This window comes from Anas acuta, chromosome 2 (assembly GCF_963932015.1).
Source record: "Anas acuta chromosome 2, bAnaAcu1.1, whole genome shotgun sequence".
NCBI classification, from domain to species: domain Eukaryota; kingdom Metazoa; phylum Chordata; class Aves; order Anseriformes; family Anatidae; genus Anas; species Anas acuta.
Window position 1 is genome coordinate 53,784,324 of NC_088980.1, and position 27,945 is coordinate 53,812,268.

General features: G+C 36.2%; 1 protein-coding gene across 4 annotated transcripts in view; it reads right to left on the bottom strand.

The window, feature by feature from the left end:
• NFX1 (nuclear transcription factor, X-box binding 1) overlaps positions 1-27,945 on the bottom strand; it is a 57,222-nt gene that overhangs the window by 18,041 nt on the left and 11,236 nt on the right. For all 4 annotated transcript variants that reach the window (XR_011093287.1, XM_068672869.1, XM_068672868.1 and 1 more), the window contains exons 3-17: positions 25,292-25,453; positions 23,769-23,846; positions 21,427-21,532; positions 18,691-18,762; positions 16,695-16,834; positions 15,539-15,638; positions 15,184-15,401; positions 13,988-14,085; positions 12,853-12,883; positions 10,615-10,697; positions 8,955-9,063; positions 4,135-4,254; positions 3,324-3,403; positions 2,729-2,959; positions 2,557-2,630 (exon numbers count right to left, since the gene is read on the bottom strand). Coding sequence is in view for 3 of the 4 variants with exons in the window: in XM_068672869.1 (XP_068528970.1) it covers positions 2,557-2,630; positions 2,729-2,959; positions 3,324-3,403; positions 4,135-4,254; positions 8,955-9,063; positions 10,615-10,697; positions 12,853-12,883; positions 13,988-14,085; positions 15,184-15,401; positions 15,539-15,638; positions 16,695-16,834; positions 18,691-18,762; positions 21,427-21,532; positions 23,769-23,846; positions 25,292-25,453 (1,702 nt within the window). In the remaining variant the exon portion in view is untranslated. The remainder of the gene's footprint in view (positions 1-2,556; positions 2,631-2,728; positions 2,960-3,323; positions 3,404-4,134; positions 4,255-8,954; positions 9,064-10,614; positions 10,698-12,852; positions 12,884-13,987; positions 14,086-15,183; positions 15,402-15,538; positions 15,639-16,694; positions 16,835-18,690; positions 18,763-21,426; positions 21,533-23,768; positions 23,847-25,291; positions 25,454-27,945) is intronic.

The window sequence follows — 27,945 nt, forward strand, 5'->3', positions numbered from 1 at the left end:
CCTTGGAAATTGTATATAGAGCTTCAGATTTAAATATCGAGGTGGGAGAAGTTTCCTTTTCAGATTACATAATTATACTCTTGTTCTACATCACCTCGTTTTAGGAGTCTAATCTAGATGTACAAATAAAAAGGTTACACTCATCTTCAACAAACTAACACACAGACTTGCCCCTTCATGGAAATATTCAGAGCACCAATTCTAAGCAAGTCTAACTAGGCAACGTGAATACTCCTTCTTGTCACCTGCTGAATACTCAAACTACATCTGACCATATAAGTTTCATCACTTTTTTTAAAAAAACAAACAAACTTTCATGCGACTCTTCTTTTATGGGCTTTAATTGCGTACAGTTAAGTGAATTTATAAAGTACTTTGAAATTTGCTTAGAAAATATGGATGATACAAGCCATAAAGAAAGAGTAAAATGCCTACTGAGACAGTTACAATTTTCTTTATAAAGGTTGTCCATCATTCCCATCAAGCAAGCCTTTCTAGTCCCCTTTTCTTGCTAAAGGTTCTGATTAAAATATATATTAAATTTTTAGTGATATCCGACACCTTTCTCAAAATCCTGAATATGAAAAATTCTATTATTTGAACTCTTTCCTGTTGATTTTCAGATAAAAGGATATATTTGCATCCAAACAACAAACACGACATTCAGAGAACAACTATTATAACATTAATATTATAACTTTATTATATTATAACATCAGAAAGGACAATGTGAGACACACCATCAGCTTCTAATTTATCAGGTTGTGACCAAACAACAGGCCATTGAATGACAGGACAACAGCATTTATACTGTGTATACAGACAGAGCTGCACAGTCCCTTTTCTGTTCCCTTGGGCATCCTTGTCATGACATTAAACAGCTTTGAGCTTTGTTAATGAAACACTCCCAGTAACATTTTTGGGAAAACCTGGATACCCCATTAATTTGCCAACCTTTCCACAGTAGTAGCACAGGACTTGTAGTAATTTTTTTCTTTTTTCTCAAGCATGAAGATGATAGAAAAAAAAGCTAAATCTAACTCCCACAAAGAATGGAGTATTTTAATGTTCTAGTAATCTGAAAAGTCAGAGTTATCATATAAACTTAGCAGCCATTAAACACTGTTTTTAGTAATATGACATGGCTCAAGAATTTGTTGATAATGTCAGTTATTGTAAGGTCATAGAATTAAATGTATACGAACACATGTGAACCAAGAGATACAAACACTTGCTTTAAACTGAGTGTTTCATTTCCTTCATATTTAACTTGGCTTATACATGCAAGGACTCTTACTGATTTCAAATACACCATTTTGCCTGTATGAGTATTTTTGAACCTCAGAAATAGTGGAAATATAACAGTGTTAAAAAACTTGGGACTTGTAATCCAGCTACCTTCCAGCTTATCATTATGACAAGCACATGTCAATTTTAAATGATAATTTAAAGTCAAGTCAATCAATCACTTGATTTGTAATGATAGTGAAATAGATTTTTTTTTAAAAAACAACAAAGATGACCGGTCCTGTAAGTCTACCTTATATCCAACTTAGTATTAACTGCTAAGTTAAGCAGTTAAGTTCTTAACTGCTTCTGACTAATACATTTTCCTCCTTGCTTTAATTAGGTTGTATTAGGCTTCTACAAATATATGCTAAGCCACCTTCTGAAGAATTTAAATCTGTGCGCTTTTCAGTAAGAACAACACAGCACATCCTCAGCTGGGCTAGTATCAGGTCCTCAAAAGTGTTAAAGAAAAGAAGCAATCATTAGCAAGCTTTCTTTGGAAAACAGGAAGAATCTGTGACTGTTCTCTCCTATCAACTGGGATGAAGAGCAGAACTTTGGTTTCATTTCAAGTGGAGTGAGATTAACTTTCTGATTACCTCTTTACCACAGCGTAAGATTTCTTTATTACTATTATTACCCCTATTTTACTATTTCCATTTTGTAAGTAACGAAGTCCTACTTTATTTCTTCTTTTCCTTGTCTGTTCTTTGCCCTCTCAAATAAAACAACAAAGTTTAGAAATAGGATCTGGAGAAAAAAACAGTGCAAAAAATGGAGTTGGGTAGGACTTGGTTTGCATATTAACAACTAAGTTTTAGATGCCAAAGCTCTCATTACAGTCAACAATCTGTAAAGCTATTCAACTGCCTAAATTTAGCTGTTTCAGCTTTATTGCTCTTTAGCTTCCATCATCCGTATTGACAAGGTTCCGTCAGACATTTAAGTGGAACTGAGACAGCAAATCACACAGGGACTATTATATGCAGTCACCTACATTCAGATGTCTGAATCAGAGTTTGATGGATGGGAGATTCAAGCTTTGATGTGCCACCACAGTTATAGACTAAAGTGAAAGGAGGAATGTGTTCCAGTACAGCATGGCTGGTATGAAAGCTCAGAAGAATGAGAAAAAAGAAACTGTAGGTGTAAGGACAAAAAAAAGTGTGAAAAATTTTGTGAATTAAATATATTAAGTCAACCCTGAAATTTATTCAAATTGTGTAAGTCCAGCAAAGGAAGTAAAATAATTATCATAGTACAAACCTTTGATACGTATTAGATGCTTCTGAGCAAATCATACTCTCCTTTCTTCTTCCACATTCACAGTGAAGATCAACCTGTTGCAAATACACAAGACAGCAGTTTGTTTAAAATTTGGTCCTTTTCTGTCCAGGGAGGGATGTGAAGGGCAATGAATTTTCTCCGGACACCCAACCTTTGCACTGCAGGATGTTGTCGGGCAGGGTGAAGAAGGATGACATGGAGCCATACAGGGATGATTACAATATAGCCTTGGAATAACACAAGGTTGTTTACACTCTTCATCTATGAGACATTCTCCTTTATGACAGATTCTTTTACATTTGTGCATTCCGCATTTTAACATTTGATTGCAGCGAAGTCCACAAGAAATGTCAGTGAGATGACATGGAATATTACTTCGCAGCTGAAAGAGGGAAGAAGGAAGATGACAACCAGAAGCGAACAATTATATAAACAAATCTCAAAGCACTTTACTGTTCACACCTTCATTTGGCATTGCCCACGCAAGAACTGTAATACTAAAATATATTAGAACAGAGTTCTTTATATAATAGTCCAATATAGCAGATAGACTTCTAAAATTTAATCACATTAAACACAAACACCAGTAATACATTCCACCTCAAAGAAGCTAAACCAATAGTCATAGAAAGTGAAATATCAAACGCTTATTCCGTAAGTCATATACACATAGAAGTGCATCCTGAACTTTATTGAGAATTTTCAAGCTACATATTATTTAGTACTCAAAAACTCTTAAGACTTACTTCATGCTTGCCCATACACCATTTCTGAGTCAGGTAGGTGCACGGTGGACACTTCTCCTCACTATGACATGAATGGTACACTGCAGCCACAGGGTGCAGGAAAATTAAAAAAAAAAAAAAAGAAAGAACAGTTATGACCGTACTTGAGTCAAATGCCTTAAAAGAGACAGCAAGGACCACTTAAACATGACTTGGTATTTCAGTACTTTATGGGAATAGTAATTACTATTTAGTAATTTATGGGAAGAAAGACATTTCATGCAAGGGTAATCTGTTCTTTAAAATATTCTTTAGGAATTATGATAGCAGATTTTTTGGTGAATATTCTTCTGCATTTTCTAAGTTAAATGGTAGAAAATACAAAACATTTGCAGCTTCTGAGCAGGATTACACTATTAGGCAGAGTATGTCAGAACATACATCTATTTAACCTGCACTGTATGTTTTTCAGTCCACTGGTGTCATTCCAAGGAACACAGAAACTAACACAAACTGTTCACCAGATTATCCAACTGTTTCAAGAGAGCATGTAATCTTTCCAATATCGCATTTACTGTGTTGTGACTATTAATAACATCTAAATGTTGCTGTCTGGATCAGAGAGAAAAATCCAATGTTTTTACCAGTCAAAAGTAACACTACTGTTACTTGTGGCAAATTTTTAGTTGGTTGGCTTCAAAGTACAAACTTCTGGAAATATTCACAACTACTGCAAAAATACCTAATAAAAGATAAATATATTTTTAAGCAGCCCCATGTATGCTTTACTACAATTTTAGTTTCTTTTTAAAAATTGAACAATCTAACTTACCTGGATGATTACAATCATGTGGCCTGGTGCATGTTTTCTTACACTCTGGTGGCTGAGTGCCACAGGGGACAGGGGGGTAAATCACCGATTCACCACAATAACAAGTTAACTCATCAAAACCTGGAAAAGCAAATCACAAAAGAAATATATCCCAATGTATGCGTATTTGCACTTCTCTACTAAGAGAAATCTTTAAATAAAGATACAAACGTTTAACTCTAGCTTATTTTTTGATAATAAGCACCACTATAATGAAATTATTAGCCTTTTTGTCTCCTACAAGAAAACCAAACTGTGACCCACAATGGATATGCTTGCTCTTAGAGAGTGATACTTTGACAGAAACATTTTGAACTGGAGCAGGTATAATGCTCCTATCCAGTTGAAAGCTGATCAGGTTTTACACTTCACTCAAAAACATAGAGATCTCTTGAAGTCCCTTTCTGAAAGCATACCATTCAAATTTTGTGATTTCTTTCCCACTCATAACAACTCTGAAATTTCTTTCCTTTATCGTTTTTTCTCACACCTGTGGTCAGATTTTGTCCTTTTGCCCAGACCTGCACACAGTACTGGGAACATTTCAGATAAATTACCGAAAGGGCACCACACTGTAGACTTCAGCCTACAATCTCTTCTGTATACTTCATGTCATTTAACACTACCTGGATACTCTTAAGCAGCTTTTGAACCCATCCAAATACTACAAAATGAACTTTCAAATACAGTTTCTATCTCTCTCTCTCTTTTTTTTTTTTTTTTTTAGTTCCCTTGTTTTGGAAACAGATTTTTAAACTCTTGCCACAGGATTCCAAATCTCATTCATAAAATAAACAAAGGAATAGAAATCATTTAATACACCATTCCAACAATACTTAACACTGCACAAAAATTAACCACTTAATTGCTGTTATTCAGAGTTTGAAGAAACAGCAGGAGACATTGAAATGCAAATTACAGTTATTACAGATCTTTAGAAAAACAGGATAGTAAGAGTAAATGCTAGTATCTGAAGTCATATAGAAAGAGACGAGAGAACAAAAAGGCAATATAATTGATCTATAAAGGAATAAAGAGATAATGGATCAGAAAGAACAGTAAGAGAGAAGGTAGAAGGATATAACAGAATAATAGAACTGAAGATAATTCCAAGCTGAAGAGAAGGTGTGTGCATTATGCCAGCTGCTGAATCCAGCAGATTCTGGGAACCAGGGGATTACTCCTTCCCAAGGTCAAGATTCCACTAAAGCCAAATCTGTTTAAAACCATATAGAGGCCCAGCCAGTAGCAAGACTGAGCAAATGTTCCAGAGACAGACACACTATACATACATTACCAGACACTCAGACTAACACAGAGCCTACTAAACACCACCAACATTTCCATAAACAGATATATCAATAGCCAAGTCCTCTTCCTCCTCTCCAGCTCATCAGGATTAAAGTTCACTAGTGAACACACAAACACACACACTCTAAATTCACATGCACACCACATTGATCTTTGCCTCATACGCATACCCAGACACACCCAGTCACTGGGTGATGTCCTGGGTATTTCCAGAAGCAGATCTGCCCCCTACGTAACAGCCAGTCCAGCTTGAAGGTCATTAGCAAGTTACATGTACATGCACAGGCACACACAGGACTCAAATTATTTTAATAACAGAGTCAAGCACATACACCCACATCTCCTCAGGTACTGGCACCCAGACTGAGGGGGCCCCCTAATATTTGATCCCCTTCTCCAGCTGCTAGCATACAGACTTCTCACATACCATTGTCTCTCCAGTTGCTAGCACAGAGATTACGTACTCCTGTAGCCCACTGCCTCCAGTTGCTGACATTTAAATCCCTTGTGCAGAATAGGAAGAGAGTACACTCAAAGATACTAAATCTTATTACTAGGTTAGGATATAGTGGTCATCAGGTGCACAGGTTTCACTTAGTGCACTGACCTGCTGCTTCTTACATGCAACTGTTACCTTTGATTTCCCTTTCTCTCCATTCTCCCATGCATGTACTTCCATTCCGCTCCATTCTTCTCGATTCCTCCTTTTGTCTACTTGTCTTATTCTACATAAATAATATACTGCAATATTTTGTCCCCATTGGTCTCATTTTTTTCATCAATACCCAAGTTTGATATTTCTGGCATTATTAGCTGGGTCATATAAGCATTACATGGTAATGTAATGCTGGAACTCTCCCAGAAGAGTTCCCAGTACTCCCCTCCTCCTATTATCTCTGAAGCTCAGTCACCTCTCACCGTACCATCTGTGAAAGTCAGTTATTCCTCATGGCACTATCTGAAACTCTTGTTAGCTTTTCATTGTGTTCTTTTGTTTGTTTGTTTTTTTCTCCTTACATTCATCACTTTCTTATGCCCAGTTGTTTCTTATAGCTGTTCAGTCAGTAAAAATCTCTGATCAGGTCCCAGCCTTTTTTCCATAAGTCTTACATTGGAGAAGTTAATAGAAAGGATCACAGTTTTCATCTAAAGAGATTCTGTGGTTGAATCTCCTTACAGAAACAGCCAAGAATGCTGGGGAGAACAAAACATTAAGGGTTAGAAGGAAGGAAAGAAGTAGGAAAAAGTTGGAAGATTCAAAACATCCACAGATTTTCCGCAAGCATGGGAAAGAGCAGGGCTTTTTGTGTTCCTCACTAAAGTTCCTGAAAAACCCTATACCCTTTGCAAAGACTCACACCGTCATTGGCTGAGGAAAATCAAGGATCAGATAAAAAGGTCCCTAGAAGACCTGACCACTAGACAACTACACTGGCTGCTTGCTATTGATGTGAATTGATTTGTGAAGAATTTTATCAGTACTGAATGTTCCTTAAGTAGCTACTAATCAGGATAAAGGGGAGGAGGTCAGAGACGTCTGCTCCAAACAGGGAAATCAGAACACCTAACAACCTTAAAAAAAAAAAAAACAACTGTCCAGTGCTGACATAATTTATTTTCCCCAAGAGATACACTGCTGTCTTTAAAAGTCTGCGTCTCTATACAAGAAACCTTAGTACAGAAACAGACCTAGAAAGGTGATGTACATCAGAAGTACAAAGAACCACACAGGTGGAAGTACATTTTAGTGTTGCTTCTTTATACCATCCCTCACCATTCCTAAAGCCAACAGTGGAGATGGAGGCACAGGCAAGAATTCCAAGCTAATTCCAAGTGGGAAGTGGCAAGCGTAATTGAAATGTCATGGCAGATGATACCATAGTTGCTGCAGCCCAACTGCAAAGTGGTGGCTAGATAGGTAGATCAGAGCCAAAGATGCATTTCCTTAGTGCTGAGATGCAGGTCCCATTAGCTACAGGGTCAGAATACATAGGCACAGTGATAAGGCTCTGAAATAGTCCAAAAATTGGACTCAATGATTCTTATGGGTCCCTTCCAACTCAGGATATTCTACGATTCTATGAGATCTTAACAAGCAACACCCAGGAAAAGTAGGGAAATTTCTGAAGATACAGACTCAGAACAGGACTCTGACTTAAGGAACACAGAGATTTAAGACAAGTGATAATGAGTAGCTAGCTGGTTGCTTGAATAGATCACTGCTTTTGCTGTACTCAAGAAAGGGTGCTCTACCTCAGAAAAGTGTTTTACCTGCACTCATTGCAAAGTTCAGCAAAAACCTCTGTAGCTTGACCACCCTCTTGTATCACATCCAACATTGGAACAATTTATAGGGGAGGCAATTCTTAGGTCTCTCCAGGCTAAAACAGGCATCTGAATCTTGGGTCTGAGAATTAAATAAAATCCTCAAAAAAAGAGTAGCAAAAGAAAGAAATTTGATGACCTTGAAGACTGAACCCTGGAAATCCAGTAAAGAAAGAGAAATGTTTGGACACAAAGATTTATTTTCTAAAGAACGGTGAATACGCCTGCATGCCGCATTCAAAGGCTATTAAGACAGACTGCACTGCTATTTGAGGCTTTAGATACCTCATCTTTTCAAGGATGTTTTCATAAAAAGTAAAAACTCTGTAAAAACTGATTTCTTTGATTATGTCCATGTGCACATGCTAGCTGAAGGAAACATGAGAGCTTTCTTCTGTCTGCCTCAGGCCAAAAACAGAAAACTTGGTATTATTTCACACTTTTTTTTAATAGGTAGATAATCAACATATGGTTTCCTACATCAAGTAGAGAAAAGCAGTTGTGGAAAACTAGTATCTTCACCTGACACAGCTTTCAACAGAATACAAACCTGTTTAAAACTATTGCACCAGCTCAGATGTGCAAATACTTCAGCAGTCATAAGAAATTAGTACCTAATAGTTGTCAATTTATTTGTAGCAATTCTGTAGTAATTTCACCATCTAGTACATTACCAGAAAGCCTAAGACACACAACTGACATCTCTTACTTCTTCAGATGGTCCTTTCTAGAGAAAAATCACTGGACTATCAAGTTGGGAAACTGATTCTAAGCACCTAAACAGTTTCTGCTACGTACTCCAGGAACTATAGAAGTTATTTCATTGTTGAACAAAAGAGTTCCCTTTATTTAGAAATGCTTTCTAAACTTTTATTTTCCTTGCATGATTCCTCAAATTTTAAGTGATTGCTGGATATATAACTGAATATATTTTATTGTAGTTCATTTTTAACTATTAAAATCCAGTTACAATACTCATCTACAACAAAGTAATTCTTTTCTATGAAAAAATGTAACTATGAGAATAAACTGCAGATCTTCAGATTCTGATAAATTCTGACCAGATGCTATGTCCACCTCTGACCAATTAAGCAAATACATTTCTATAACATATAAAAAATAATGCACTGTTGTACTTAACACACTTGTTTGCCAGCAGGTTTGACAACTGCCCCGATGACAAGGTTCTTCGCATCTATGAAGCCCACAGTTGAGTTTGCGGCCACAAACCAAAGAACACTTATGCTCCGTGTCCTAGAGGAAGGCAAAAAAAAGAAAATTAGAATTAAACTATAAAATCCATAGGTTTCTTTTTCTCTGTGAGGTCATAATACAGCAATTGCAAAATCTTCAGGATGATAATGAGTCATTGTAATGGGTGAGTTTCCGTAGCAGGGCTAAGAGGCACACATCTGTTGAGGTGACCAATCAACTACGGAGGTTTGCTGCCTGCTGCAGACCCTAATCGTGGATATTGTGAAGGGAGTGCCTCTTAATGCTATTGCCTACTGCTATTCCATGTTGTCACAAGTGATAAATGCCAGAGCAAACCTGGACAGGACCAGAAGTAACTACAGAGCTCAGGGGGCAGTACTGAAGCGTATGTGGGCTCAGGTACTGTTCCTGCTGGCAAAGGGGAATGGGTGTGAGAAAGGCACTAAAAGAAGAGTTCAATAACTGGCTGCAGAACTAGTGCTGGTATCAGGGTTTTGGGTTCTGTGATCATGGGGCCTTGTTTGCAAATCAGCATCTACTTGGAAGAGACAGGATCCAATAGTAGGGCTTTAAACTAATGTTGGGGGAGGGAGAAAGTAATGCACCAACCCTGTGAGGGAGTGACAGACAAGGTTAACAAGAAATTGGCATAGGATGACCTGACAGGAAGGTATAACAATCAACAAAAAAGGGGCTGAAGCAGGGTCACCACAGCACTTCTATGTAAGCAAGGAAGTGCCTACAAGAAATCCCTCAAATCCTTTCTGGGAACTTAATACGTGGGGGTACCTCCCTGAAGTACACACACTGGTGAATAACAGGGATGAAATAGAGACCTGTGTGCAGCTGCAGGGCTATAATATTGTTGGGATCATGGAGACACAGTGGGATGGCTCCCATGATTGGAATATTGCAATGAAGGAATACAGACTTCTTAGGATAGGCAGGCTGGAGAAACAAGAAGGATTTGTTGTACTTTGTGTGACAGAGCAGCTGGAGTACATGGAGCTCTGCCTGAGGATGTACGAGAACAACTATGAAGTTTCCTTCCTTGGAGCTATTCGGAAGCTGTCTGGACATGGTCCTAATTAAGTAGCTCTAGGTGGTCCTGCTTGAGCAGTGGGGTTGGACCAGATAACCTCCAGAGGTCCCTTCCAACATCCTCAACCATTCTGATTCTCTAATTTTCAAAACTGTGTAGTGCAAAAAATAGCTTAGGCCTGATCTATACAGTTATTCATTACCGCAGGGATGTACAATTTTTAAAGTTGATTTTGCTACGACTTAGCTGCATCATAGCTTATAGTTCTTGTATTAAATGATCTCTCCCTTGTCTGTTTTCCCTGGAATCACTGGTCCAACAAATAGCACCTTTACTGCATTTGCACAGAATGTGTTTTTGCAATTAAAAAATACACAAAATAAATGCTGCAGAGTAAGTGCACACACAAACGTTTGGAGCACGACTAGTACTAGAAATAGAGAAGACACACAAAAATGCAAGGATGCAAAGGCAAATAAGTCTTTCAACTTCACAACAAAAAACACAGTTTACCATGAAGAGCTTTATAAAACCACACATGCACTTACCACACAGCAAACTTCATTACACTTGTGTCGTCCACATGATCTTTTTTTGTTGCATCGCTTATCACACATGAATGTAATAGCAGCTATTACAGAAAAAAAGAAGACATAAGTCATGATTTACTCTTTGCTCATGCTGAGAACAAAAGCTGCAGTCACAATATTATGCTAAGGCTGTTGCAAGACCTGGTCTAAAAGACAGTAACGCAGAGTAAGTCAGCATGCAAAAATTTAATCACTTGTTCAAAAGGATTTTGGAGCGCAGAATAAGTGAGACTGGTTTATTTCACATTATTCTTTATACCATAAAATCTGCGAACAGAACACACAAAATAGGATACCCTGATACACTGAAGTATCACAAATACAGTTTAAGACTGCTCAAATTGGTATAAGAGTGAAAATATCAGCTAAATACTGCTGATATGGTGACGAAACTGGCACTACAGAAATTTTATCACCATCTACCGGTAACATGCGCAGTTACTTCTGAATTCTGAAAAGTAAAGCCTTCATAGCCAAAAGCTCAAATTAGGAAATATGCATATTACTATCCTGTAAATAAGTACCTCAGTATGATAGGGGTCCATCAAGTAAATATTTTCCCTATATTGAGATTCTTCAAAGAGCTTTAAAGGTTAGATAGCATAAAGATTAGGTTTTGTATTTGTGGCCAATTGCTATGACTTCTCCAAGCAAGTATCCTCACCGTTCTGGATAGCCAACAACCATCACAAAAGACAGGAAATGCAACAAAGACAACATTTAGTGACCTCCTTCCACAGTAGCTCAGCTAGATACAGAGGATTACTACTGTGGTGTAGTTAAACTACTGTTCCAGGTCTCCTAGCTTTCTTCCACGTGTGGGGTGATGTCTGGAGTGGTGGGAATGGCTGGAAACATCCATCCATCCTTCCTTTCATTTCCCTCCTCTAAAATGACCTCTCTTGATCACCTGCAAGATCAGCAGATAACAGAGTGCTCCCTATGACTGGCCATTTGGTGTTCATGAAGCAATATTGCAGTAATTCTACATAGAGCAAGACTGTGACATCTTTACCTATTTATATTTATCAGCCCTAGCAATGCCCTTTGCATGAAATGCTGCTGTAATCCAACCTGCAAGGCCATTCTCAAGGAGTTCCAGTCCGTGATGCTGACAAAATAATCTTAGTCAGATTCTTTAGTTTGAAACAAAGACAAAATTCCCAGATCAACTCCTGCTCTGGTTGAAGGCCAAAGAGCTTTCAGAACAGATTTCAGGAGCTTTTTTTTTTTTTTTTTTTAAATCTATTTAACATAAAACACAGTCTATCAAAATTTGAGAATGAAAAACTGGAGACAGTATATCAAGACAAAGAAGAGCAAATAGCTACGGAAAATCCTGGACAACTGAAACTGAACAGAACAACAGAACAACTCAAATTAGCTCAGAAGTTACACCATCTAAAATTCTGTAATAGAAAAAAAAATCTAAGATAAAAACATACTGCAGAGATACAAGATCAGTGTCAGAAGCTGAAAAATGAAGATTAAATCTTGCCAACAGTCTGCTTGTTTCTGAGATTTGCTTAACATTTATCTTAAAGTGAACAAGAAGATACTAACATTTCTAATAACAAAGTATATCATAAACACCCTCCTCTCTTACTCAGATGTAGGTTTGTGCTTTTCCAGACAGCACCACTTCCCTGGAGAAATTCTTCTAGGAAGTGGTTCTCTTCACATTTACCCTCACTGAGCTGATTTTTGAGATGCTACGTCCAGAATACCCTAAGTACCAAATTCAAACTCTCTGCTGAGCTCAGATATGAAGACCAGCAACACACAACTATGAAGCAGAATGAAAGCTTCCATTTCTACAGGAATTTGGACAAGAACAGAGAAACATCATTACTTTGTATCCAAGCTGTACAAGATGATGCAAAGATGTGCAGGATGCCAGGGGGCAACCTGTTGAATAGAAAGAAACTGTTCAAATTGAAATAGAGCTTGCTTGGAATGTTCAAGATCAAACAGTGCGGAAAATCTTTCCTTGTTTAACAGATGGATAGAAGGGAAAGACACTTAGCAGCATCCCAAGAAATGACCAACTTGACATAGAAGTAATGATAAAAGCAGCAGTATTGTTCAGATACTTGCCAACTTCTTGAATCAAAACCAAAATTAATATGAACTACATCTCATTTTTTAAACTTTGAAAAAAAATCAGATTACATATTACATAACATATTATAATACCTTTATTCCTGAGCAGAGCACATGGGACTTCCTAGAAAACAAACATGGAGCAATTACATTAGAACAAATGAATCAACTGAAACTTACTCATCTAGAAAGCACCTAGTCACATGTGATACAGAAAAAAGTTTTCATGAGCATAACACATTTGTATAGGAGAAAGAAACAAAAGCTGGAAAAAAAATCCTAAATTCATGCATTATATCACATTTCAATTTTCACTTTCAATCTTGACCTATATTTTTTCCCTTATAGATTTAACACCAACAAGAACTTGTAGTTTAGTATTCCTCACTTAATTCAGTAGGTAATGTTGTGAAGTAATAGAAACAGGATTGTCCTATGAAACCAGAAACCTGCATGGAGGACAGCAAAAGAGCTCTTCTGGAGAGTACTAATAAAACACAAACTTGTACCTTGACAAACTGCAAAACTGACTTGATTCAAAAAAAGTCAGCTCTCACGATTGAAAACTTTTTATGTAGATAAAAAGACTTCAACATGAAAATAAAAAGCTCCAGAAATAGTACCCAAGGATTTCAAAGCCATGGTTACACACTGTAGCCCAGTTTAAAAATATATTAATTAATATATCACAGTTGCTGAGAATCTGCTGGGTCCTTACATAAATGCACTAAGAAAGAAGACCAATAAAAACTGATAATCTCTCAAAATATTTCAACAAATCTACAATCTATTTATTGCTATACAGTTGTAGTTACCTTAGTATTTTAGACTACCTTTCTCCCAGTTTACATTACTCTTGGCAAAACTATCATTCTTTGTGCCATGTAAATACTGCAGGACCGTATGGGGCTTTACAGACACCTTAGACAAATAAAATTCTACATAAAGGCTACAAAAATCCTTGCAAAAAATGTGTTCATGATAAATTGCCTGTGTAAGTTACCACTGTGTAACTGCCTGTGTAAGTTGCCATGGTAAATTACCACTTCACAGTATAATCTAGTTAATATATGTTTATCAGATGTAACACAATGCTGTCTCTTGCAACTATGGAGCACAGCACATTTTTAGCGTCCTTTTCCTCAACCACTTCAGCTCCTTTTTCTCCACAACATCAAAAAACACCAAAGACTACCTGCTTCCATGGTCAAGCTTTATATGTGCTCACCTTTTTTTTGAAGCCACATCTACAATAAATATTTGATGTTTGAGAACATGGTTTACACTCTCCTTCATGGCAAAGGCTTTCACATGTATGAAGGAACTCTATCAAAGTGAAAATACAAAGATTAAAAATTAAAGAAATAAATTACATGGTAAGGAACTGGGAGTTTATTAGGAGCATGAGAAGTCACAAATACTATGTGTATGTGCAGTGGGGTTTCTAAAAAAATAACATTTTCCATCAAACAGGCATAAAAAGTTTAAGGACTTCACAATACATTGTTTTATGTATTGTGGCATTACATTGCTGTTATTTTCAACTCTATAATACTGACTATATAGACTAAAGTTTCAGGTCAACAATTAACATTGAAAATGCATACATATTTGTTATGTTTTATTAACGCATGAAGAAAAAACCCTGAGTGATAATATCCTTACACAAGTTCCAGGAATTTTAAATATACAAATTTTTCTTCCTTTTCATCCCAAAGGGATGACTTACCATGCATAACCTAGTAAGTTAAATATGAAGGTAACTGAAATTCCAGTAAAATGTAAATTTGGACAGTCTGAATGGATCAATCATTAACAAGCCCTTATTTTTTCAGCACTAGACTCCCTACAAGTGTAGCAATTTATGACTAAATAAGTGGCCTTATAAAAATAGAGTTCTTCATACAATCTCTCTGTTAAATACACTTTAGTTACCTAATGCACTCAATGAAGTACCAATTTGCTTCAATTTCCACATAACTTCTTCCTTCTCAACCGCCTAGCGCCATGTTTCATGTTTGTGGCCCAACACGCTTCACTTTGTGGCCACAGTAAATGAGTATTTATTAGAGGCTTCTGAACAAATCAAAATAATTCGTCTCTACTAGTCTTCACATGAACCACGAATACTTAAAGTAGGCTTTTAAGAGACCTCAGAAAATATTACTTGTTGAAAATTCCTACCACTCTTTTCCTCTACTAATACAGAAGTCCACATAACAACAACTAGTGTTTAAATTTTGTTTAATGGCTTCTAGACAAATACATTTACTCATTTTGAAGTATAACTTTGAATCAACACAGTCTCTCTCACTCAATTTGTTAATACCCAAATCACTAATAAAATATTTCGGAAATTAAACAAGTTCCTTTTTCTTTTTAAATGAGAATTCATAATATTCTGATGGAGAAAGATCTGATTACCATAGCTACCACAAGAAAGAGGTTTGCCACATGTTTTTCCACACGACGGGATAGGATCTGTGCATATTTTACGTTCAACACATCCTAGTTCCAGTAACTTGCTGAGAGGAGTCTGACCACAGGGACAGCGATACACTACTTGTGGAAGTCGTGGACAGAGCTGGCAAGGCTGAGGATGGCATATCTGTGTACAGTTGTGCCTCCCACAATTTAATTTTCTAGAAAAACAACAAAAATAACAACAACAAAAAACAAATAAAATGAAAAAGGCGAACTACCTAGGAATGACATGAACATTTAATGTGAGTAAAATGACCTTCTTTCTTTTCAAAAGCCTAAATTACAGTGACCTTACTTGCCACATGTATTCTGGCATGAGAAACTCCCAAATCCATCAGAGAATTCTTCCTTTGTCCCACACAATACTTCTTTAAAGTTGCTTCCACAGTAACACACTAAAAGAAAGAAATATTCCACAGAAAACAACATAAAGTATCAGTGACAAAACAACAGTACAACATATACAAAAAAGGAAAATCTGGGAAACTTATCAGTCAGTTTTTAGAAGTACAATGAAGTTGCTCTTCTTTAGATTTAACTCAGCAACAGAGATTTCTCAGTCCTAGAGAGGATGGAATTCCTCTGTTATTTGTTTTGAAAAGGAGAAAAAAAGCTGAAGGGAAAGCTCTATTTGCACAAAAAGCTTATTTATTAAAGCAGTACACATATATGTACCAAGTTCAGTATTACCTTAAATGTCAAGAAAATTAAATTACAATTTTATACATAAACTGCTCAAAAGTTTTTATTTGCTTTTGTATACTGGCAGATATACTTGGACAATTTAATTGCCATTTGAGATCAAAACACCAGTAGCTTGTTGAAATGTATTATAATTCTTTCTATTCTTTTTCATGTACTATTAAATCTTGGAATTATATCACAAGATTAAGTAGAATCATAGGATAATTCATTCAGGTTGAACGGGCCCTCAGAGGTCAGACAATCCAAGGTCTTACTTAAAGCTGAGTCAGTGATTACATCACATTACTCAGTTTTACCCAGTTGAGTCTCAAAAAAAATCCAAGTTTTCAAGAAAAAAAAATCTTTATAACCAGTTACAACATTTCATTTTAGCCCACTGCCTCATCCTCCTACCATGCACAGCCTAGCTCTCATTTTGATTACCTCCTCTATCAACTCTTGAAATGCTTTAGTCTCTCCTAACACTTCTAAATCTAACAGAATCTAGTTCCACCCATCCTCATAGAGAGAGTGCTCCAGCATGCTAACCGTCATTCTTCTAGTTCAAAATTCTTCTAATCATGTCTATATTCCTAGTTAACTAAACAGCAATCCTGATAACTTTTCCAAATTTTAAATATTTTACCAATATATATATTTTTATTTTTTAAGTAAATCACTTGCCTCTTGGAACTGTTTTTTCCCTCCTCTTGTTTTCTTAGTATGCATATCATGAGTGGATATGCATAAGGCATTCTGTTACTTACCTTGCTGTACTGTTAGCTGGCAAGGCGCACATTTTCCTGCATGGCACACCTGGGTACAGCTGTGCTTACCACAGTTTAAAGTATTTCCACATACATTAGAACAATGAATTTTTGTTGATTGGCCACAGCGAACTGAATGACTGCAAAGAATACCACAGTCAGTTAGCCACCTTAAAACTATACAACATTTATTAAAAAAGCAAAATGCTGTTTCAGTAAAATAACAAAGCCTTTGAAAAGGCACATAACTTAAAGAACTGTTAGGAAATATTACCCCATCTTCCTGATAGCATAAAAGTCCACTGAGCACAATGAATACAGTGATATGGACCTTAATAGTGAGTCAGCAGTCTGTCGAAACACTTCTTGCAATTAAAGAACAATAGTATCTCCTGTCCTACCCCCAGTGTGGCCTGAATTTATCTCACATTGATTGCAGTCACTTAGTCAAGAAAAAGTACAACAACCCCCTACGTTCCTTCTCTTACATTAATACATTTTATCAATTCTTTTTTTTTTTTTTTATAGGATGCTTGCAAAGGTTATCAGCATAAATTGCATTTTATTGTAAAATATTATGGCTCTAAAGCTTAAAAATTTCTCGGTCTCGATACAGTTACAACAACTGACTTTACCCACTTGAGTCTTCTTGGATTAATCACATATCACATATGACCAAAAGACATTGTCAGGCTTCTCCAGAAAGGGAAGTTTTAAAAAAAAAAAAAAAAGTAATACCAAAGAGATCAAATCCAATGTCTTAATAGCATTAATGTCTTCATGTGCATATGTCAAAAATAAAATAAGCAGAGCTGAAATTAAAAAAAAAAAAAAAAAAAAAAAAAAAGCGTGTGTGTTGGGGGGGGGAATAAACATACACTGTTTTATATTCTGGCCTGCTAGCAAACTTATCTTAAACAATTACTGCAAAATGTTTTTAAGTTGCTATTTCATGTAGACATCTTGAAGTCTGAGGTGCCACGCATCTTGGATGCTGATACAGTACATATGACAAAATCTATTTAGAACCAAGTTTTAAATGTTAAATGCAGTATTATAAGAAAACTGCAATCTGGTGGCACTTGGGAAAAATAATGTTCAAGGTTGTTTCATCTGTTAAAATGTTAATTGCAAGGAATATCAAGAATAAAAAGAAGTAATCTTATCATATAAATTAAATTCGGTAACCTATAATTAATCCATTTCCACTGAATATAAAGTGCTTTCAGCTGCAAATACTTCGACAGAAACAGCTGCACCTTCTTTTAAATAATTAAGGTGATTTAATATTACATTCAAACTTTCAGAAATAATTGTAGAAGTCTGTAAAACACTCGTGGACTAAGAATGCTCACTGAAATAGGTTTTTGTCTTTATTCTTGAAATGAGCACAGGCAAATGTTTAATTACACAGAATCAGTTATGGGAGCTATAACTATGTCTCAGAACAATTGAACATGAACCATCATAAAGTATGGGCAGTACATTCTTGCTGTTGACAACGATATTACATGCATCAAACATGAAAGGAAAAGACAGTCTTCAGGACTGGAATATACTACAGACTACCCTCTTGTTAGTGGTACAGCTTCTCAGAACTGTATTTGAAATTATATTTGAAATTATCTCTGGAATGGAATAAATCAAAGTTACATTCAATTTGGACAGAAAAGGTGTGAACTTTTTCCTAATTCTTTCACTGGGTCTCCTACAAAAGAAAATAAATACTAGAATGTGACTGAAAAAAAAAAATCACATCAACTCAGACTGCTTGGACAACTCTGCTCCATGTCCCAACATTTTTTTCTTAAAATGAAAAATAGCTTTTTTTTTTTAAATATAAACTTCTCCAACTGATTTTAACAAATAAATAAAAGCTAAAGCTCAGAAGAAACTATATAAACTTTAAATAGACTATAATACAGAAAAAGCATTATATAAACTTTTAATAAACTATTATTACATAAGCTTTGTTTACAGAACAAAAATTTTCTACCTTGTTTGTCCACATTCGCATGTTTTTGTCACAAAGGCTGGGCATGAAGGACAAGGTCCTGGATGGCACAGGCTTAAAAATAAGTCATAAAAAGCAAACAGAATTGCACAATTAACTCAAACTCCATGACACTCCTACAGAAATAAACCACAATGACCTAAAAATATAGATTTTTTTTATGGAGCAGTACATTCTGAAAACATCATATATGAAGCCTTTACTCCTGCAGAACATTCACGCACTTTAACTCATGTAAAAATAATCGAGATGGCTACAATTGTAAAAGTCTCAAACACTTTAAGACAATGATGTTGAAGGAAAAGTTTCATATTCCTGTCAAATTAATAGTAACGTTGCTACTTATATATTTAGCATTTTACCCTTCAGTTACAGGCATGCATCAATTCAACTGTGTTCATTCCTCAAACATTACATGCCCAAACCATTAACGCGTTTTCTTTCTTCACTGACCAACAATTAAAGACCAAAACTTTTCTATGAAGTTTCTTCTTTTCCTTGGTGGTTGCAGCAAGTCTGTCTCAGTTTTCTTTCTAATCAGCAACTGCAATTTCCTGTGTATCACAAATGCCAGTCCTCTACTTGAATAGCAGATCTCCCCTCCTACGTCAAGGAACATTGTATGGTCCCCCTACACATTTAAGGGCTCTGTAAGGCACAGACAAGCCTAGGTTTGTAAAATTAAACTTAGCTAATTTGTCTGTGTTCTTCCCTAGCCAGCTTCCAGTCCCCTTCTTTTGGGAATACAGCAACTTGCATCCAGAGCAGTTCTCATAAATCAGAACTGGCCAGTCCACATGTCCTATCTTAAAACAAACAAAAAAAAAACACCCCAAAACAAAAAAGAAACAAAACAAGCCAAGCAAAAACACTGAAAAAACATCAGCAGCCTATCCAATTACAACACAATTACCAAATTCCCCAAGTACAGTCACTATGCAAGGACAAAACAGTACATCTCTTGTCATAACCAAGAGCAATATAATTGAGTCATATCAGAAGTTCATCAACAGTGATCCATCTTTATTCTTATCTGTAATAAGAGACTGCAGCTTTATAGCGAGCCTCCTTCTGACCTACTGTCAGGAAAGTACCACACAGTTAATTTCCATGTCTACAAGTTTTGCTAATGTGCATTTCTGAGTTGTTTTAAATGAGACTGTGTCATTTTATTATTACAAACAGAATTCTAGTAATGCCACAACCAGTCTTTTGAAACCAAACTTCTGACTTTAAAAATAAGTATTCTTTATGGATCCCTGTAGATGTATGCGCTCACACACTACTTCTCTAACAAGTAGTTCTGGTATTAAGTTTATGAAGAACCTACAGACCACAGAACTTACTTAACCAATACTTAAGATTAAGAGACACTCAAAACTCATTTAATCCTTTTACACAGGCACACAGAGAAATTGCAGAAAATTTTCTTTACATGATAAAGACTGATGACACCTCAGAGTTTTAGTGTGTTTTAAGGGACAGAGCCAAAAACACAAACAACTCTGTTACAAAATAAAAAGAAAAAACAGATACCAAAGACCTCAGTATTAAGTTCTGTTCAGTGCATTCATACTCTTATTTTTGCTGAACCTTGATTCTGTCTTCAGCACGCATGATTTCTTTCACAAGCTATTGCAGTTATATGCTATTCTAGAGAAATGGCATACCATAAAGGCTGTGATGATAGATGCAGATAGACATAAGAAAAATTAATCTTAGATCTGCCTGACAGTAAAAGTATTAGATTTGACAATACAGCTCCAAAAAACTTTCTGCAACTGTTGTGAAGACTACAGCACCAAAGACCTACAAAGGAAAACCAAACATCTAGGCTTAAAACAGTACAGAGAATAGAGGGAAAGTTGCAGTTACTGTCTTTGTGAGATCTTTTTCAAATGCTCTCAAAGCTGTTGATAAGTCTGTCATTACAGACTTGTCTTCATGTATGTCAGATGAAGACAGATACGCTAAGAAAAACAGTTTTTCTGACTAGCAAACAGTTGTATATTGAAATAGCTGGCCTAGTGCTGTTAATCTTGTGGATACGATATTACATCCACACTGCTAAAGAAGACCTAAGGAAAACATCCAAAACTGAAAATAAAATTGGTCTTTGCCTCTCTTCAGGGAGTTATACAAATAAATGCTAATAAAAACAATCCAAGTTACATATACTGATTGCGATCTCCATAAGGATTTTGTTTCATTAGGCTGGTGGTTTGAACAAACGGATAAAAGCATTACATATAATGCCTTCTAAACCTCAACAGTTTACAAGCCAAAAAAAAAAAAAAAAAAAGAAAAACAAAGAATAGAAGTAAGTGGACCTTTAGTCAAATCAAGAACCACTACTATTTAGATTAAGATATACATGTTCCATTACAGGAAAAGAGGCACCTAAAAATCTCTGGTGGAGACACATTTAAATTACTTTTATTCACTACTTTCTTGACTTCCACTAAAGTTCTTGAAACCAAGTTACGCAGCTGGTTCAGCTCCTACAATAGGATTGAAATGTTGATACAACTGTTGCATCTGACCTCCTGTACATCCTCTGATATGAATTCACTTTACACTACCACAAATAGCCTCTATTTCTTTCAAGCTTCAGTTGAGCTATATACCAGATACACCTGTAGACCTACAGTCAAAAAGAATTCAAATACAGTCTTCAGAAGTTTTCTGAAGTTCAATTGTCACATGACATTTACTTACATGTTACAAAGATGTGGGCAGTCCAAAGTCTGTCTCTTCTTTCCACAAAGCTCCCCACAGCTATGTGGAATTTCATTTCTATTCCATTCGGGATTGTGTACCTTACCTAAAAAAAAAAAGGTCAAAGTCACAAACATGTGTATTGACTTGAGTATAATATTCAATTTGGGAGAAATATTAGATCAAAAAGAAAAATTTCTATTTTCAATACTGAGTAATCTTATTTGAAAAGCAAAACAACATGTTTCATGGTTTTTGTTTTTTTTTCTTTTTTTTTTTTTAATCTCATTGCAGATATATACTTAACATCTTTAAAAGTAAATTCCACAGGAATATCAAGCTCCAGAAGATTCTTTCCTTCTATGCTCTCAGCAGGCACTTGGGTAGTTGTTACTTGACATCAAACTAAACTAACAAAACACAAGAAAGTGAAAAGGTCCCTTTAGTTGATCAGACTGTATAGTAGGTAAGAAAATTAAAAGGTGCATCCCCCTTGCTGCCTCAACACAGAAAAATAAGATACCATTCCCAATACGTAAGATCTAGCAGGTACAGAGATGGAGAATGGGGGCAGCATGAAATGACTGTACAAATTATAAAAGTGACTTCCCTAAAAAGAAGCAGATTCTGCATAAAACTTAAATGTTGACATTTTCATGAATGCAGTAGGAAGTCTCGAACAAAAAGTGATAAATCCTTTAGGTTACACTCATGGAATATATGAGGCTTTCAGGTAAGCACTGAAACTACATTTTAACTGAACTGACGTATTCTTAACAACTCTTGTAGCTCTAAGAGCATGAGATGATTGTCCTGGTTAAAGTTAATTACCACATTTCATCACAAAGGCAAATCTAATTTGGCTGTCTGCAAGAGAAGCAACTGAACTAGCATTACAAATTAGAGCTGCAACAATTAAGGACACCAAGAAAATGTATTTTTTAGTGACATGACTTTTAGTACACCTATATTGTAAGTAGCAAGTTAGAAAAGCATGAACACACAGCATGGATGGCCTTTATTCACCAGGAAAATCCTGAAAATTTGAAGATTCTAAAGAAAAATAAGCCAGGAATTTCCTCCATGCAATAGAGAGGGGAAAAAAATAAAAACCACCACCGCTAATGAAAAACCACAAGGCTTGACCACTCTCAACAGAAATTTAGTATTCTGCAACAAATACAAGGCAGACTTGCATAATAAGTAGCTGTTAAGTCCAAATGCCTTATCTGTCATCAATGTAAAATTATCTACAGATTAAATGTTTATGTTCCAACATAGTGCTCCACTAATATTGACCCTGTGGACAACCTGAAGTTCATACCAAAGATCTTCCAAAATTATGTAACAAATCAACTTAGCCTAGGCAGAATCTTTCTTATTAACAGATGGATGACCTGTCTTGAAAGTAAAACTTTCATCTGGAATCAAAACAGTCATTCTACCTGAGTTATTAACCCTTTACACATTTCAAATGACTGTCGCAACAAGAACTCTATATGTCTTACCTGAAATTGCATTGTTCTTAATTGACTCATTGAACCATTTAGATAAAGAGAATCTCGGGTAAAATTGTTACCTATTACAGTGTAAATTTAGTTTCTGTAAGATAAGTTCATTGACTGTCTATATTCCAAAATAAGCTATTTGGTAGGAAGAGCGGTGAAAATTTCTAGTGCCACATTTACTGAAGGAAGGGAAAGCTACATGAAATCAACACAAATTTCCGAAGTGTAAATCCCAAACAATTTATCTGCATGCCTGCAATTAAGTAACATCATTTATTTCTCACTTCTTGTCATACACCTATGGCTTAGTGGATATTGCACTCAATTTCACCTACCTTTTTCATTAAACATGTATCTACATGAAGTCTGAATAGTCCTAATACTCTTTTCTATTTAACCCATATGTGTCCCTGATAAACATAAGTAACAAAACTGCTACTTTTATACAGCCACTCTTGTTTTCTTACAGTAACATCAGTTGTATGCTTGAGTTATATATTATTTTGGTGCATCATGGCCACAAAAGCAGACATAAGATACAGGTTATTTCAATCCTCCTACAGAAGGAAAGCTTTTAGGATAGAAGCCCAATTCTAGTAAGTGTTTTTATATAACTATATGATAACATATATAAATTATGATTTGTTTTGATGTTTTAAGCAATACACAGGGGTGTGATTTTCTGTGCGGCAGCCTTCCAAAATCAATAGTTTTAAACAAGGTTAAATTTCAAGGACATAGGCAAAGGTGCAACAAAACAGAATTCAAAAAAAAAAAAAAAAGAATCAAAACAACAGAACCGTTTTTCTTTGCAAAAGCCATCAAGAAACTCACCACAGAAACAAGTGTAAGTTCTAGGAACTTGTGTAGAAGCATTCTGACAAGCTGGACATCTCCAACCACTATTACCATCTGTGGATAAAAAAATTAAAGATAAAAGTGAGTTGAAGTAATAAAAGGAGCTAATTGGTGAGCCTAGAATAGGTACAGGAAAACAACAGGAAACAATATGAGAGTAAGTGGTGATAAAGCAGGTTAAAAAAAGCTAAGTTTTTACAGTATCAACATAAACACAGCAGTGGTACTTCATCTGACCTGACAGACTCATACTTTATATAGAAGCAAGAACATTTTTTTTTTTTAAGTTGGACTTCTGTTGTCATGTTCCCTGTTGTAAGACAACAATCTACTTCACAGAATATTGACAGTCTTCAGCATATCTGAAGATTTGAGAAAAAAAGTGTTAAAATGAGGGAAATGGGCAAGAAAAATAAAACTACCCACAGACTTAAGCAACACCTAAACTTTCTTTTCATCGTTGTCTCATGTTGTAAGTTTACACGTATTGCAGAAGACCAGTTACATATCACTTCACGCCCTGAATAAATTAGTGCTCTATATGAGAATGATATATTTTATTTAAATGGTGACTACACCTAGCTATTAATATGGAGTCTATTCTTTAACTTGGTATTTTATTAAATAATAGTTTTCTTGCTTCTTTTTTCAGGAAGGTGTTGGTTGGTAGCAATGGAATGTCTTCAGTGTAAGGAAGACAACATTCGTACCTATCTGGCTAGGAACAAATAATCAATTAGGTTGGAAAAGATCTTCAAGATCATCAATCATCAACATGACAAAATGAATACCGGCACTAAACCATGTCCTGTGATGACATTTGTGAAAGCACTATTGGACACAAATTGGTTATATTAATATAAGCCAATCAGGCCTCGCTGTTTCTCTTAACCAATCAGTTCAGATGATTTATGAATACATGCTCACGTTCATGCTCAAGACCAACTTCCACTTCCTTACCAAGATTTATTTGAGTGCTGTAAACTTGTAAGCACCTTATGTGGCTGCTCCCAAAGCCAGTATACTAACCCCTAAGGGATTCCCTATAGTATTATTTTGTACAGCATACTTAGCCATTACATTAACAATGCAATTTCTTTCAATCCTTTTTAAAAGCAGACAACTAATGCTTGGAGTAGTGCTTCTGTTGGACTTCTAAGTCAAACACAGATGACAGAACATGAGATTTCCTGGTGTGTAAAAATGCAGACAGAGCTTTGCATCTTGATGCAATGATTTCATTGAACAATCTTGTATTTACGTTCTAAACACAGAAATCAGTTTTAGCCACAATACTGGAAAGGATCGAAACAGTTAAGAGGATTATATGAAGTATCCAAAGAACCCTGAAAAACACATTTCTGACTTCATATATTTTTATGCTTACTAGTTACCTTAAATTAGACACCATTCAGAAGTAGTTTTCCAACACAGAAAACAAAAATGTTTACTATTACATATATTTGAGAGAAAATGTACATATGAGAGAAAATATCTACCTTCTGCTTGAGAAGCCGGTGATCTTGCCCATTTCTTAATGCAATTCAGGTGGAACACATGGTAACAATTTTGGCAGCTCCACACAGGGGCTACTATCCGGACTACCTCACAACATACCATACACTCGTACTTCTCTGTGGTCAGCTGCTCAATCAAGGACCCTGCACATAAAATATATTACTTACATGTAAAACATCAGCTAGTTAATAAAAAATAAATTAAATTCCAAGATTTTATGTAAATTTTAACAGAACTTTTTACTGCGCGGCTCTGAAAATTGTATTATTAGCTTGCCCCTGGAAAATACTTGGTACACATTTCTCTAGTTTCAGAGCAGGAAAACGGAGTATGAGATTTGCATAAAAGTGCCAACAATAATTTCTGTTGACAAACAACAATCATTGTGATCTTACAAAAGAGTTAATAGTTCTTCACCTGCAAGATTGAGGTTTTTACACTACATTTTATATGAAATCATAAAAGTTTACATATATATCATTTACATATGTATCATATAAAGTTTACAACAAAAACCTTGAAGCTTATCAACTGTAGGAGTCTGATTCAAAATTAAATTTCATTCCCATTATTATTTCTGGAAGACTACAAAACAAATAATAACAGTGCTGTACCTGCATTATATAAACCAGACCCTCATAAATTGTTTTAGGAGTGGAATTACTGAGAAACAATAGCCAAAACATAGGTCCTTTTGAGCCAAATGAAAGAATTTGAAAAAGGATCTTGAAAATAAAGCAAGAATTCTAAATGAAAGATGAAACAGAGCCTGAAAACAGAGTTAGATGCACAAACATAACAAAGGCACCACATAACTTCAGTTCTGCCGGATTAACTCTCCCACCAAGTCGAAGATATCAAATACATCTCATAAATACTATTTGACCACAGAATTTTAAAATCTCTTAATTACATAGCTTTCACATAGTTTTTACAAGGGAAGTCAGAACCCATAGCAAATGACAAAAGAAAAATGACTACTAATTCAAAATGTTCTGTACCACAAACGACTTTGAGAGGATGACTATAGATGTCTGGAAAGTTGCAAGTGTGTGTTGGGATTACGTGGCACCGTTTGGGTACCATGGGGGTGCAGGGATGGCCTCTATGAAAAGAATGCAGAAACTGCCCCATGTTAAATAAGGGCCAATTTCAGCCAGCTCCAACGGGACCTGCTGCTGCACAGAGATGTGCCAATAAGTAATGCTGTTTACACCTCTGTGAGAGTATTATTTAAGAAAGGAAAAAAAAATTCTGCTCAACACCAGCTGGGAGAGAGAGGAGTGAGAAACAGCCTTGCAGACACCAAAGTCAGTGAAGAAGGAGAGGGAGGAGGCGCTCCAGGTGCTGCAGCAGAAATTCCCCTGCAGCCTGTGGTGAGGAGCATGGTGGTTGGATCAGGCTGTCCTCCTGCAGAGCCCATGGTGTACCAGGGCAGAGAAGGTTTCCACACTGCAGCCCACTGAGAAAACCACAGTGGAGCAGGTGGGGCTGACCTGAAGGAGGCTGTGGCCTGTGGAGGACCCCACTAGAGCAGACTCTGGGCCGGAGCTATCTCCCACAGAGAGGAGCCCACGCAGGAGCAGAGGGCCTGGGGGGAGCTGCCGCCCACCCGTGGGGGACCCGTGCTAGAGCAGTTTGCTCCTGGGGGATGGATGGACCCCGTGGGATGCAGCACAAAGTGTTCACAGTATTTGCCCTCCTTAATATGGGACAAGCACTTCTGAGCATCACTTCTAGCCATCCTGCATCAAGCACCACAAGATTCAGAATTAACAGTCATTTCTGCTTCCAGTACCCTATGAATTTTACCTGCTGACAAGAAAACAACCATGCCAAAAATTTATTTCCTTACTCTTCTCCAGGAGACTAAAGATATATTGCTCTCAGAAAGGATGGTCGTCCCCTAACAGTTAAAAAGATTCAGTCTCCATGAAAATAGTGGCAGATAGTGTTTCCAATACAGGTCCCAGCTGAAGCATGAAAAAGAAGCGCTGCCAATGTGGCAGAGGAAAGATCCTTAAGTTCCCTGTAAAAGATCACTACCTCTTTTTCTGGTTATTGCATATGATGATCTTCACTTAAGGACAATATTTGGAGAAAAATTGACTATCTTTAATTTTATGATTCAAGTAGAACATCAAATTTCAGGTTCCTGGGCATTTTAAAGCTAGAATGGATCAAGGAAGCTCTTGATCCCTAAGCATCTCGCAAGGGAACAAAGCTTCTTACTAGAGCTGCTTTATGCTTCCTGATTATGCTACTACTTTCTAAGCTCTGAAAGAAAAATCTTCACACAATTCAACAGCACACTCAAGGTAAGAGATTGGTACACTAATTCTTGTTATGTAAGAATAAGGTTAAATCCAGGTTAAACTGTTTCTGGAGAAACAGAAACCAGTACTGTGGCATTGAAGAAATTCAGATTTCAGTTTCATATTTTAAGTCCCTAACTATAGGAGTTGCTACAAAATTCACTCAGGCAGTGAAAAGTTAAGGGTGTGCTTTTCACCAACAACTGCACATGGTTCTACTCCCAAATTCCATATCTAGAGACATTTTCCATTTCTAATTACTTTTTGGTACTACTGTTGAAAAAAAAAAAAAAAAAGGAAAATAATCCAGTTAGGAACAG